Source organism: Gambusia affinis, linkage group LG08 (assembly GCF_019740435.1).
Source record: "Gambusia affinis linkage group LG08, SWU_Gaff_1.0, whole genome shotgun sequence".
Taxonomy (NCBI): Eukaryota; Metazoa; Chordata; class Actinopteri; order Cyprinodontiformes; family Poeciliidae; genus Gambusia; species Gambusia affinis.
The window spans coordinates 25,190,679-25,206,124 of record NC_057875.1 but is presented as its reverse complement, the minus strand read 5'-3'; the positions used below and the strand labels follow the sequence as shown (position 1 = coordinate 25,206,124).

The 15,446-nt window shown below is 37.8% G+C and overlaps 1 protein-coding gene and 1 long non-coding RNA gene across 3 annotated transcripts in view; one reads left to right on the top strand and one right to left on the bottom strand.

Annotated features, from left to right (window-relative positions):
- The window catches only part of LOC122835860, a 15,555-nt gene extending 14,158 nt beyond the window's left edge, over nucleotides 1-1,397 (bottom strand). The window contains exon 1 of the long non-coding RNA XR_006371360.1: nucleotides 1,317-1,397. This is a non-coding gene — a long non-coding RNA (uncharacterized LOC122835860). The remainder of the gene's footprint in view (nucleotides 1-1,316) is intronic.
- ckmt1 (creatine kinase, mitochondrial 1) lies at nucleotides 1,356-15,446 on the top strand. 2 transcript variants are annotated; one of them, XM_044125279.1, is made up of 9 exons: nucleotides 1,356-1,667; nucleotides 5,227-5,425; nucleotides 6,396-6,491; nucleotides 7,529-7,750; nucleotides 8,976-9,061; nucleotides 10,561-10,684; nucleotides 11,843-11,977; nucleotides 12,797-12,922; nucleotides 14,503-15,446. In XM_044125279.1, the coding sequence occupies exons 1-9, from the start codon at nucleotides 1,522-1,524 to the stop codon at nucleotides 14,614-14,616; spliced, it is 1,248 nt and encodes a 415-aa protein (XP_043981214.1). In that variant the 5' UTR covers nucleotides 1,356-1,521; the 3' UTR covers nucleotides 14,617-15,446. The 2 variants fall into 2 exon arrangements, with proteins under 2 accessions (XP_043981214.1, XP_043981215.1); XM_044125280.1 differs by having other exon boundaries at nucleotides 1,379-1,667; nucleotides 14,432-15,446.

Genomic DNA, 15,446 nt, shown 5'->3' with positions numbered 1-15,446 from the left:
TTGGAAGTTTGCTGTGACTACTTTTTTTTTTTTTTTTTGGAAATTATGTGAACTTTGAGCAGGTTTATCCTTCCATAAGAACCTCACGTACAGGATTACAGCATACTTCCTGTTATAATTCTTAATAGTGAGTGTAAAACTAACTCCTAATTTCTGTGCAGGCATAAAATGCATATTAGAAAATTTGCATAATTAAGTTGCTGCAAAAATTAATTCTTCTAGCCTTTGGGAAATGTTGATATAAATTCAGAACTACTTCTTCTTACTGAACCACTGTTCAGTAAAAATAAAAAGTTATGTAAAAATAAATTGTGGTCCGGAAGATCGCCTCACTGCGAAATGTTATTGGGTAATATTGCTATATTTACTAGAAAGCCATTTTCAAATCGGACGATGAAGGTGAGCGCCACTAATTCCCCTTTAAGTCCAATCAGGCGTGACGCAATGAGGAAGTTGCGGTAGTTTTATTGTATGAATGACTGGAATAACCTTGTGAAGAAAATCTTTTCAAACGATTTGAGCTAAAATGGGTGGGGCCGGGAGGTAAACGGACTGTATTTGTATTTGAGATTGTGGTTTAGCTGAGTGCGAAATGAAAGCTCCAGTTCTGCAGTTCTGTTCACTGTTTAATATTCTTTACCATGCACCACTTCACCTTCATCAAGTTAGCCGACAAAAAGCACAACGAACTTCCTGTTGAGACAACTTAACACTTGCAGTACGACGTCTTGATACTTTGTCCCATAAATGTTTGATACCTGGGACTATATTTGAAAAAAACAAACAAACATATATTTACATATATATCGTCATATTTTTTAGAAATTGCATACAGGTAAGTCTGTTTTGCAGAATGGTGTTTTATCAGGAGTGCAAAGAAAATCAAAGGTATGCTGTATTTCTTTTCAGTACATCCAAATTTTAATCTGCCATTTTTTCTAGCAATATGGTAAAGAAAGAAGCAAATTGCCTATCAGTCCACAAAAAAATAAAAAAAACCCCGATATAACTATACAAAATTGTTGCCTAATAAAATAATTAGAAAAAAAAATGTTCCACTGTTAGGTGATAAAGCAAAGAAAATAGAAAATATTTAAAGGAATTGTTTTTTGTTCTGTGTATGTCAGTTGCGTCATTTCCATACTTGTGGGAAGTTAAAAAAAATACGTAAAATAAACGGTAGACCCCTGATTAATACCTAAGATGTGCGTTAATTCATCAAAACGTATACAGTTCTATGTGAAATGAGAACAATGCAAATGTTTGAAATATGAATGTAAGTATTGTCCTTCAGCTGTTTCTAATAATCTGGATACCTTTATTTTGAAGCTGGACCTTCACTTCCGGTCCAGTCCTCGATCTCTCCGTCCACCTTGACGACCCACCCGGTTAACCGTTCTCCTTATAATTCCATCAGAGGCGCTTCATCACCTTCACTCCATCAACCTGCCTTTTCTTCCTCTCCGTCCAGCCCTGTCAATAACACCATTTCCTAAACACTTGAATTTCAAGGAGGGAAAAATGGCCAGCAGCTTCACAAGAATCCTCTCCTCCAAGAGAAACGTCGGAATCCTCTCGTTGGTCGGAGGCTCCGTAGCGGCTGGGTTTCTGCTCCATCGGGAACATGTCACCGCCGGAGAGCCTCTGCGCAGGAGATACCCCGCCAGGTAACTGCGCCCTTCCCGCCTCTATGGTCGTTATTTGATTTCTAACATTATATGGACAATTATTTTTGCTTATAATTTTTTTTTAACAAATTGGACGTCGTTTTATTGACGGGAAATTATACGTTACCGCCATTAAAGAGCAGTACGTTTTTTAGCTTACTTTTTTTCCCTCGAAATAGTAACGGTTCGTTTTAAACGTTAGAGTTTTCAACTAATGAGGGTGGAGGAGTGTAACATGGGGGTGGAGGGACCTTTTTAGCTGGTCAGAAGTCCTCAAATATAGTGCTTCCTGAATTATAAGGTCATAATTAGGTATGGGCCAGATTATGACAAAATACTCCCTTCTAATATCATACAAGCACAATGGGGTTAACAAAATTAGCTATTCGACAGGGATTAGATTAGTGCTGAACGTTGAAGGCCAAAAGGGAGCAGAAGCTGGACCTTTTCTTATCCCGGAAAATTAATAAACGTTTAATTTAGGACACGCAACAGCCATATAGAGACTATTGTGCCATTTCTAGGTCAGAGAAAAATGAATCATAAAACACGGCCGAACCACTTTACCACACACCATAAATCCAGCTTCATATCCTCATTCGGATGAGATCTGGGCGCTGGGCAACAATGAATAATCTGGTTCTTCTGCATGCTCTCGGGATTGAGTGTGCAACACCGATGGGAACAGATGCACACCGCAGAAATAAAACATGTCTGCTTTTGTTGCATTAATAAGTTCCACCTTTTGTGACGATAAAATGAGGTCATCGTGGATACAGTCTTGCTCGCAATAAACAGATTGCACAGCAAAGAGCTGTTTGTCGTTGCAAGTTTAAAAAGACGCTCCCTCCAACTGATCAGTAGACTAGATGTTTACTTACCAAAACTTGTGTATTAATAATGTATAATGTCCTGCATTATTAAATGGATGCTGTTTGGTGTCAGTCCAACAAAAGTTGTGTACGTGACTCATGGCACACCTGCATGGACTATAAAACACCGTCACTATATGGAAGTCAGTAAAACATTATCTGCTCCTCGGATAAAAGTCCTTTTATTGATCACAGGCAAGGTTGCAGATAAAGGTTTTGCACACAATTGTTCCTTATTCTACTTAAATGAATGAATGAATGACTGACTGACTATCGTTGATCTGCAGTGAAAAAAGCATGTAGCCATTTTTCTGTTGCTTCTTCAACCTGCAAAACTATCTATTGTTTATCCTTTAGCAAACTTTTTTTTTAGAATCAGGAGTATTAGGGCGAAAACTGCATTTTGACAAGATATCTTATTGAAAATTGTATTTTATTTATTTATTTATTTATTTATTTATTTATTTATTTATTTATTTCAGTAATTGAATTACAGAAAGCAAAAGTGATGGATTTCAAGTGCTTCCTCCTATTTATGTGGATGACATTGACTTACTGCTAATTAAAAACCCAAACAGAAAAAAAATGGAATATTACATGAGACCAGTGTGATAAATAAAGCAGGTATTGTTTTTAATGCTAATATGTTGTTATTGCTGAGACTAGACAATCATGCCCTATTCCTGCTTTTAACCAAAGGCAAGTTTATTTGTACAGAAAATCTTAGCAACAAGGCAAATTAAAGTACCATACATACATAACATAATAAGCAAACACTCATCAAAAGTTGCAATCCAGACTAAAACAATTGATCTTCCATTTGTTAAAGGCGACTCTTTGTAGACGAGGATTTTTCTTTTGATTTTGATTTAGAGGAACTCAGTGTTTCATCATTTTTGCAGTTTTCTGAAAGTTTGTGGGGCATAAAATCTGAGTGCTGCTCCTCCATGTTTAGTTCTGGTTCTGGTGATGCAGAGTAGAACCAGAACCAGAAGACCTGAGAGGTCAGGAAGGTTGATACAACAACAGCATGTCTCTAATGTGTTTTTGGTGCCAAGCAATCATCTTAGTGATTTATGAACTAACAGAAGTATTTCATAGTCTATTCTTTAAGCCAGTGGGAGGACTTTAGAACTGGGGCGATGTGCTCTGTCTTCCTGGTTTTAATGAGATCAGCTGTCTGATTGAATTTTTGGCAGAGCTGTGAAGACACTGTTGCAGTAATCAGTGTGACTAAAGGTAAACTTATACTGATGAGTTTCTCTAGATCTTGTTGCGACATTAGTCCTTTCATCCTAGAAATGTTCTTTAAGTGACAGAAGGCCGACTTTGTAACCGTCTTTACTGTACGTGTTTCTGAAAGTTTAGTTCTGAATCCATCACTACACCCAGATTTCAAACATAATCCGTAGTTTCTGGCTTTTATAACTGAAGCTGACTCTTCGTTGTTTCTCTTTAGATTTCCAAAGATAATAATTTCAGTTTTGTTTTTGTTCAGTTGGAAAACGTAGCATATCCATGCATTGATTTTTTATTTTTTATTTTTATCTCAGCATCTGTTCATGGATAGGTTCATAGTCATCTGTTAACATTCTAATATAGAGCCGTGTATCATCTGCATAATGATGGTAACTTTGTAATCTGAGCTAGCGGAACTGTGTGGATATTAAATAAGAGGGTCCCAGGTTTGAACCTTGTGGTACTCCACATGTGACTTTGACCAATTCCAATGAGAAGTTACCTGTTGTCACTAAGAAGTCCCTGTTCTTTAGTCAAGAATCCAGTCAAATACTGTAGCAGAGAGTTCGATCCAACACTCCACTCGTTTTGAAGGGCAACAGTGTTGAATTCTGCTCTCAGGTCCAACTGTGCCAGCGCCATGGATCCTAAGTCTCATCAACTATTGTATTTATATCTTATATCTGGTTATATTTATGTCGTATTGTAATTAAAAAATACAATTAAAAAAGTGCAACCTTTTAAGGTGAAGCCAAAAGTACAGGGATATTAAAACAAAGGAAACATTTTTTATTTACTGTTTTTTGTTTTCATACAAGTCATCAAGATTAGCCTTGTGCCATTTTTTAATCCATACTTAAAGAGACGGTATGATGTAAAATCAACTTTTTGAGCTTTACATCAAAAAACTTGGAAGCTTGGAAACAATTTATGTTGCCAGTCAAAAGCAAAATCTGAAAAGCACAACTTGTTGCAATTACAAGAAAAAATTTTAGACCTAAATTTTAGGTCCAAAATTTTTTTAGACCTAAATTTTTTGGTCTAAAAATTCCTACTTTTTATCTGTATTAATCTTTCTAAAGTCTACAGTCTTCAGTCTTTTTTATTGTTATTTAATTCAATAAGGATAATGGCATTAAATAATTTACAATTTGAATTTTCTGTTGGGATTTGTACCTTTTCCTTCTCTCTCTTTCTCTCTCTCTCTCTCTCTCTCTCTCTGTCTGTCTCTCATTAGTTAATAGGATTGTTGGATTGTTTACAACAGGGTATACTGTTAGTCAAAGGCCACAGGTTTAGATTTCTGTTGCCTCTGGGTAAAAACAAAACAAAAAAACAAGTAAAAGGTATGTTTAGTGAGTTAAAGTTTCTGCACTGGTGTCCAGAGCTCAGCAGTGCTGTCAAATATCAATAGAGTCCTGGCTTATCTCATTTTCCTATTTGCACAGTGCGGAGTACCCTGACCTGCGCAAACACAACAACTGCATGGCCAGCCACCTGACACCGGCCATCTACGCTAAGCTGTGCGATAAGGCCACGCCCAACGGGTACACGCTGGACCAGGCCATTCAGACGGGCGTGGACAACCCGGGCCACCCCTTCATCAAAACCGTTGGCCTGGTAGCAGGAGACGAGGAGTCCTATGAGGTCAGACAGCGCCGGGACCGGGGCGTGGCTTCAAGCAAACTAAATCCACCTCCTTTAACTATAGCTGGTGCATTTGTTGAAATCAGTTTTTGGTACACACTGACACTTTTAATGCAGAGTCGACACTTTTAATGCAACCTTTGAAGCAGCTTTGCCTTAAAAATATCACTATTTACTCTTGACAACAGTTGTAGACATTCATGAAGACTCCTTCATGTTCATAACAGTGTGTCATGTGAGTTTTATACACACCTCTTCAAATGAAGTGTTACCTGATTTTCCTCTGTTTTCATCGTTGGCAAATATGAACACAATTCATGATGGCAAAGATACTTTGACAAAAAGAAGCCCTTCTGCACCAACCAAATAAAACTTGTTCCACTGGTAGATTATTCCGCTTATAACATGGGAAATATGTCTTGTAATAAGTGAATTTATCTGCCAATAGAATAAGTACTCTTTCGCCAATATTAAGGAATTATTTACTTAAATAAGCTCATATCTTGCTGAAAAGTTACTTGTACGTTAGTTTTTCTCATTTCAAGTGTACTAAGATATTTGCACTATAAACTAGACCAAAATGACTTGGTAAGACTGTTCACCAGCGGCTCACTTTTTTGTGTTTAAAAATTGTTAAAAGTTACAAAAATTCAGAGGTGTGTGAGCATATGGCATACGTTAAATTCCTCAGCTGTAAAAACTAGCTTAAGCAGTCTTTGCTGTCATTGTTACTGGTGTATAAAAATACTATTTAAAATAAACAAACAACGCCCAGCCTGGTGGGGGAGGCAAGAAAAGCCTGGTGGCCCGCCAGGCTGATAATACAGTGGGAGAAACCCTGCAGGCAACATCAATAAAAATTGACATTGCTTTTATCTCCTTAACAAAACAAACTTTTCGGTTACATGAAAATAATTGCAGATCTAAATGTGAAAAACTCTTGGGTTTAACTGAATGTGTTTCCGTTTAGGTGTTTGCAGAACTCTTGGATCCTGTCATCAAAGAGAGGCACAACGGCTATGATCCCCGTGTAATGAAGCACCCCACTGACCTGAATGCCAGCAAGGTACTTCACCTCTATTGCACTGACTCAGCAGTCAGGTCAGATTTTTGGTTTCACCTCATTTCAGGGGAAATTCCTTTAAATTTTTTTTTTTTATTATTCATTTCTTGAAACCAACTGGTGTCATCTTGGATGTTATTAGTTTCTTACTTGAAAAAGCATTTGAATTGCTTGTTTATTTGCTATTTTTAATGCATTTCTAATATTGTGTAAAATAAGGCTTAAATGGTTAAATGAAAAATCTCCAGAAAGTGGCAATTTCTTTATCCACTTAATCATCAGAATAACTGATATAATAATAGATGAGGGGTGGACAATTATCCTATTGTTTATCATTTATCATGATAATTTTCTTGACACTATAAGCATTTTGATTTTGAAGCATTCTGCCCACCGGCCCACAATGTCCCAAGTTGAGGTCAGCAGCACACCATCACCTCTATAAATAGTGTTGGTGCTGTACTGCTTCCCCCTCCTGAGATGCCGGATGGTGGACCAGAATCGCCCTGAAGCCGTGCAGAAGTCTTTCTCCATGGCCTCTCCAAACTCCTCCCATGCCCGAGTTTTTGCCTCAGCAACCAATAAATTTTAATGAAATTATGTCTTTTTTTTTTTGTCAGGATTGTTATTTTACTATTTTCTCAACTGTTTGCTCAACAAGAACATCAATAAATTTGAAAATATAATTAATTGCAGTCCCTGTGTGAGTTTAGTGATATAAATCCCTTCTTTATGTGACTGCTGTTCCAAAGAATCATATTTGATTTATTTTCCCTTTGGGATCAATAAAGTATTTTTGAATTTTGAATTTGAATCACAGTTTTTCAAGTGCAGCATTTTGTGTTTGTCGGGTTATGATTGCTGTTCATCCACAGCCATCCAGTTACCTAAGAAGAAATAAATAGTTCTTCTTGTTCACGTTTATCTTTGTCACAATATTGTGACAAAACTGCAAGTCCATTTCGCCCCACCCCTTAAACATTTTACTAAAATAATTGTCCGTTGCAGACCTAATCGACGAACTTCTCTAAACATTTCAGATCCAGTCCGGTGTTTTCGATGAGCGCTACGTGCTGTCGTCCAGGGTGAGGACCGGCCGCAGCATCCGGGGCCTGAGCCTGCCCCCTGCCTGCACCCGGGCGGAGCGCCGAGAGGTGGAACGGGTGGTGGTGGACGCCCTGTCTGGGCTGAAGGGAGACCTGGCCGGAAAATACTACAGTCTCACTGTGATGACAGAGAAGGAGCAACAGCAGCTCATTGATGTAAGTGATACATATTTAATATCAGGGACAACAACTATCTGGGCTAAACAATCGTTTTAACTCTACTGCATGTCGGTAAAGTGGCATAGGTTCCAATTTTTGTGACTTTTTCGGAAAGCTGAATAACTTGGGTTCTTAAATAAGAATTCCAGATCAGGTATCTGTAACTATGTACAGATCTACTTAGTCTAATTTTACGCTTTGTCCTCTTAGCAACATCATGCTTTATTATTTATTTTTGCTGTATTTTTAGAATTTCTAATTGTCTGAACCATTTTTTTTGCATTTTATTTTTTACCTATTTGACCAAGGTAGTCAACCTATTGTCTTTGTTCGTTTCAGTTTCTTTATTATTTATGTGTCATTGGCTGTTTTCCCCACTAACTGCACCGACTGAACAAATTAAACTTGTTTTTACATGTTTGACCAAGCTTGTGAAGCTATCGGTGTATTTAACTTCTGTTTAAAAAGAAACATTTTAAGTGAATTCAGATGGTTTTTTTCTGTGCTGGATCGATATCGGCTGATACCAAACCTCACATATCGGTATCGGATGTGAAGAATGTGGGTCGGTACATCCCTAAAATAACCAAATAATTTCAAATGTTAGGTTATATTACAAGAAATTTTCAATGTTAAAACTTAAATTTTGTATTAAATATCCAAATATGTTAGAAAAACAAAATTGCCGATTAATACTTTGCAGATGTTTATATGGTTTTAATATGATTCTATTTCGCACATTTATGATCAACTGATGGGAGATTGTTGGATTGTATTATATTGTTTTCTATGCTATTTGGGTAGAGGTTTTAGATAAGCCCATTGGGCTTCTCCCTCTTCCTGCACTGCTATTATTATTATTAGTTTTATCTTTGATCTGTATTTTAAATGTGCAAAACAAACTAAGCTAAGCTAAACACTGGCTTTCAGATCTTAGTAACCTAACATTTCTTATTCAATGCAAAACCTACATGTGATTTATTCAAAAATATTAAATAAATAGAATTAAATTCATATTCTTTGTTTTCAAACTCTAAAATACGACAGTATTGGGTATCTGTGACCGTATGCAGATACCAATGCACATCGGTATTTGCATGTGTTATATAGTGTTAATATGTTTTATAGTCTATTATCAGGTTACTTAGGTTTCCTAACAGTAAAAAAAACTTTGTCCAGTCTAAGTTGTGTATAAAAAATATTTTTTGTGTGTATTTACCAGGATCACTTCCTGTTCGACAAACCTGTGTCACCACTCCTGACCTGCGCAGGCATGGCCCGTGATTGGCCAGACGCCCGCGGTATTTGGTAAGCAGAAAATTTAAATATTCAGCCCATCCGGCAAATTGCATTTGTCGTATTGGTTGTGCTCTGACAGGACTTTTCAGCTTAGCGATGATTCATTTTAAATAACCTTTGGGTGAACTTTGCCTCGGCGTTTCTCCTGCTCCTTTGTGTTTTGCTGAGCTGAGGTGAAAACGAGACGAGCAGCGTTTCAGATCGGCCGCAGGAATCACCCCCGTTCAACGTGCCTGACAGCTGAAATCAATCACCTTCCTCCATGTTTGTTTCCTCTGTAAAGCCTATCAGTCACTCCTCCTCTTAATAATGCAACCTTCACCTCATCATCTCCTCTTTCAGCTGAACTAGAAGCTGTTTTTGTCCCCCCTCTGGCTCTCCTCTTGTTTCTGTTACTCCCTTTATTCTGTGATCTACTTTTCCTCTCCGCTTTCTCTCGTTCTGTCTTAGCTGGCTTTTCCTCCCTTGACGGAGACTCCGCCCTCTATTACAAAAGAAGAGAGTGGTTTGAGGGGAAAAAATGGATTTTGTTGCTTTATAATGTGGAACTTACTCATGCTAAAAGATCGTCATGATGACGGGGTTCATAACAGGTGCTTGAAATCCTTGAAAATGCTTGAATTTGGTTTAGGTGTCTTCAAGGTTTGGAAAGTACCTGGATGATTAAAGTCATTGACAGCGTTTGATATTCACACTGCGTGATTTTGTAATAAAGTTCAATCATTGTTACATTTCAGATTAAATAGAAAACTATCAAAAGACTAATAGAAAGTAATACATTCTATCATATAATAGTGAATTGAAACCATTTGTATTGTTTTTAACTCCGAAGTGTGGCCCTCGAAAAGTTTAAAGCTTGAATTTTACTGTGGGAAAAAATAAACAAACCCCATTGTGAAGACGTAGCAGAAGAAGCATCACCTTCATCAGCAAATACTAACCCAGTCTGAGCCTTAATGTTGGACTAATACACCACATGAGAGAATCAAATTGGTGAAAAACTGATTATTTTACTTTAAAACTTGTATGTTTTGTTTTTGGCCCAAAAAGATGAAAAGGTTTATTAGCCAACAGATTTTCTTTTTAAAGCTTCAAAATCCAGTAGAACATTTAAAGCTTCCATCCATTCAGATCCTGCATGATGTAGATATTTAATGGTGCTAAAAAAAAAAAATCTTCATCACTTAAAGTCCAAATTGAAATGAAATTCATGCTGACATTCGCTATGTTTCCATTACAAATGTGCAAAAAAAAACCTTGTCGTTATTCAAAAAAGTTTGAAAAAACACAATTACGGTGTTTCCATTAAAGAACGAGGTTACTCAAAATGGGCGTGTTTCCATTAAGCAAACTTATTTTCAAAGTGTCAAATTGAGCAATAATATGACTCCTGAGTGCGTGTGAACAGTTAATTGACACTGTCTGTCTGTCCACCTGAAAAGAACAGATGGTGCTGCAATAGCATGCATCCAGCCTGTTTATGAAGTAGAAAACCTCCCTGTGTGCAGGCACAACAACGAGAAGACCTTTTTGATATGGATCAATGAGGAGGATCACACCAGAGTGATCTCCATGGAGAAGGGAGGCAACATGAAGAGGGTCTTTGAGAGGTTCTGCAGAGGCCTCAAGGAGGTAAGACGTTGAGGCTGGATCCATCTTGATTACTTAAAGGGGCAGCGTTATGTGTTTTCCAGGCACGTAGTGCCATTTTATAGCATGATCAAGTAACTGTGTTACCGTCAGTTGTTTTAAAAAAATATATAAATATATCAAATATGACTTTAAAGAAAATTTACTTCCTTATTTAACGCCTTGAATTTGGGCCTCTGTTTCTTTAAAAACTTCTATTATTTCTGAAGCTTCACCTTCGGGAAATCATCACAGCATGGCTCCTCTATGAACACTTTAACAATGTTTTTACCAGTGAAGCACTGAAAAGTAGCTCCTACAATGAGCTCAGCAGATTCTCAGTTCACACCAGGTGTTTGCTAATTGCTGCTGGCTAGTCTGAAGGAGCTGACTGGGGGAGTGACGGCTCTGTTAGGCAGAAGCTTGGTTGCTTGGAATCTGCAGCTCAGAGGAGGAGCTTCATCCTCGAAGGCGGAGCTAGGTTCCCCCAGGGTGTTTTACACAGCTCAGTGGTTGCCATGGAAATTAAAGTATTTCTCAAATATGAATGATAGAATCAAAGCAACACTCCAGGTATGCTTTTGATGAGAGAATAACATTATAACATGATGTAGAACTTAAAAAAATAAATTTCACATAATACTGCACCTTTAAGATGTTGAGGGAAGACAGAAAGTAAGCAGCTATTCTGGTCGATATTTGTCAGTGTGATGCTAAGTGTCTCTGTGGCAACTTGATATGCAGCCCAGAACTGACTCTACTCTGCATTATCTAATATAGATGTGCTTATATTGCTATTGTTGGCTGTTGCTGCTGCTAGATGGCTTTCTAAACTCAATTAGTGTTGTCTAAAACAGGAAGATGTCCTCCTGCTTCCAAAATAAAGCATGTTGGCAGACGTACAGGACACACTGTCCACACATGGTCATGTGAATATAAGTTGTTATTTTCTAGTCGCCGAGTAAAGGAGAAGCAAGAATACCATAGCTCTCTCCTACGCGTTTGATGTCTCACTCCCACTTTCACAATCATGCAAGAATTTTTTTGTTTGGGTGTGCGTGTGTGTGTCATGGATGGTTTGTAGAAAAAATTTAAAATAAAATGCTGTTGAGCGGTTGCGTTGAGTTAAACTTCTCTTCCCCCCACCTCCTCCCACCTTAGGTGGAGCGGCTGATCCAGGAGAGAGGCTGGGAGTTCATGTGGAACGAGAGGCTCGGCTACATCCTGACGTGCCCCTCCAACTTGGGAACTGGACTCAGGGCCGGTGTCCACGTTAAGCTGCCCCGACTAAGCAAGGTAACACACGAGCAGAAGCAGAGCCTGACGAGAAACGCACAACTTTACATGGGTTTAGTCACGAGGAGCAGCCGGAACAGTGTGTGCATTGCGAAATGTGTCTGAAAAAACACAATTTTGCAGTTGTTGTGTTTCTGTTATACGAGTCATGTACAAATCTCGTGTGAATTCTATAAGTTATTAACTCGATAAGTTAATGAAAATCATGGCAGCGACGGATATAAATAGTTAAATGAGATATATTCAGAATTCATCCATGGTGCTACCGCTCATCATCCATCAGCCAGCACAGGAGACGGTGACGTTTTATTCAGGTGTCGGAGCGACAAGCAGAAGAGCTATGGATTCAACACGTTAATAATACATGCTCATATACGTTAATAATAAAAAACGTTTTATGAACGGTGAGAGCTCTGGTGGAACCAGCTGCATATTGTCTGAAAAAAACAAAAACCAACCATCACCCTCCACTCACTTCCTGTCGTCTTCTTTGTCATTTCCAACAGCAGTAACGTTCACATTGTTGTTCATGTGACTCCTGTGATGTGATAAGTGTTTCCATAGTAGTTCCAAAATAGTTCAAACTTTGTCAGAATGGACGGAGAGCGTCTTTGACCCGGAACTTTCTGGATTTACATCTGGACTTTAGGTGAAGAAATCCAACAGTTTACGATGAGATACTTTTCTGCTAATTGTTTTCTTTGTCTTATCACACACTGGTACCAAATGGTAGTAAAATGAATAAAGTCATCTAGCAGATGCCTGGTGATTTGTGTCTTATCAGCGTCCAGGCTGAGTCCTTTCGTTTTTGCCGAACAGGATCCGCGCTTCGGTAAGATCCTGGACAACCTGCGCCTGCAGAAGCGCGGGACAGGTGGCGTGGACACGGCGGCTGTAGGCGGCACATTTGACATCTCCAACCTGGACCGCCTGGGACAGTCTGAGGTAGGGACAAGCCTATCTGTTAATAACAAATGCGTTCAGTTGATGCAAATTAGAGTTTGTCGTCTTGAACTATTTCTGTTTATAAGAAGAGTTGAAAAGCCGAGGACAAAATAAGTTCCAGGTAATTTGTTGCTTTTCTTTTTTTGAAGTATGTGACAACTCGCTGTTCAAATTCAAATTCCACAATACTTTCTTGATCCTAAACGGAAATAAAATCTTGTTGTAACTCACATTCATTCAAATTCTTCAAAGATTTGTGGCCTGAGACATAACAGGATTACTTAATACATCCTCCCCAATATGAATTTTGCAATAACTGTAAGATGAATAAATCTTTTACCCCACTCTATCCTTGCAGGCATGCAGGAAAAAGTCTATTAGATTCTGACGATTGCTTCAGACCCCCTGCAGACTGGGCTTTGTCTACGTAGAAACTTGACATCTGAAAATGACGCATAACAGAGTCGGCACACAAATTCTCTGACTGCTTCCTGTCATCTATTTTGTCATTTCCACAGGTTTTTCTGAGCTATGGTACTTGTAGGTCCTTACTATTGAATGTACTCATTATCGATGATTTAATTTAATAGTTATTGATGATTTGTGCCTTTATTTAAATTCTGTATGTGAAAATCATGTTGTTTAAGTATTTATTTCTGTATGTGAAAAAGTATACTTATATATATATATATATATATATATATATATATATACTCTATATATATATATATATATATATATATATATATAGTATATATATATATATATATATATATATATATATATATATATGAGAATATATATATATATATATATATATATATATATATATATATATATATATATATATATATAAGGCCTCCTATATATATATATATATATATATATATATATATATATATATATATATATATATATATGCATATTATATATAGTCTTAATTTCATGAATGGCCTTGAAATGGTTTAAATTCATTTTTAAAAAGTAAATTGGTCTTAAATACGTTGTTTTGGCAGAACTGTTTAATCTAATATATTCTATGTAGTTTTTTTGTCACGGAATCACATGCAGACATCTTCATTGTGTTCTTTGACTGAAGGCGGTTTAGGCTACTGCTAGCTAGCTGCTAATATATATCAGGGCATTTTCCTGCCTTAGTCTTAATTTCATGAATGGCCTTGAAATGGTTTAAATTCATTTTTAAAAAGTAAATTGTTCTAAACTGGCTCACTTCTGTTGCCAGAACTGTTTAATCTAATATTGTACATTTGTTTTTTTGACATCCGTAAAGATCTTTAAAAAGTCTTAAATTTGAGTTGCTGAATTTGAGTCCTGAATTAAATGTTTAATGACTTTCTTGCTCGCTAAATCAGATAGCCGTCAAATTAGTTGCGGATTCTTAATACGTAGTTCAGAAACGTTTTTTCCCATCTTTTTAAAAATTTATTTATTTATTTATTCACGCCAAGGAATAACAGGATCTAAATATGGTGTTTGTGTCCTATTTAGGTCCAGCTGGTACAGACTGTGATTGATGACTTTCTTGCAGGATCTAAATATGGTGTTTGTGTCCTACTTAGGTCCAGCTGGTACAGACTGTGATTGATGGCGTCAACTACCTAGTTGAGTGCGAGAAGCGTCTGGAGAAAGGCCAGGACATCAAGGTGCCAGCACCCATTAAGCAGTTCAAGTAGACACTGGTCCCTTCACCGCTGCACACAAACCTCCGGGCTGCACACACACGAGCACACGCACACACACACACACCCAGCCGTGTGCCCATAGATATTTCCAAAAGATATCTATGTTGTCGCCTCATTAATAATTATTATTATTACTCTACCATCACTATGCTACCTATCTAATCAACCACCCCGTCCCTGCTCCTCAGTATACTCTATAATTTCATCTGTATATGTAATATGTAACTGTCTGGCTGATAACGTCCCAGAACCTCATCAGACTCAAAACGCTCCGAGCTCAGATCGTAATCTTGCTCTAACAGGATAAAAGTGATTTATAGAGTTCCGGAAGCTGTGGGGCTGTTTAATTAAAGCAAAACAAAAATAATCAGCTTCCCTGCATGGCCAAAAAGTTAAAATAAATAAAATCAACAACTCTCCCCTTCCCATTGCTCCCACCTTTACTCAGCCACACGTCCTGCACTCTACCCCCCTTCACCGCCCTCTCTCTCTCCTGCGTGGTGATTTCCCTTCCTACTTGGCGCTTGTGTAGTCCCATACGTCCGTGCTCCATCCTCCATTGTGGAATGTGTGTACATAGTTTCTTTCCAGGCGTTTGATGATTTATTTTGAATGTAGATTTTACGGGGTTTTTTCCAAGCGGAAGGCTGGAGAGATATTTGTTTTCTCCGGCAGACGTGTTCGTCAGGTTCTAATGTTCCGAACACACACTTGGCCGGGTCGGGCTCCGTACTGTAAGCTCCTGAAGCAATATCGTTTGAGCCATAACAGATTGTCACACTGTCATGCCTTTTATTAAACAAATCATCTATTTAACAGTA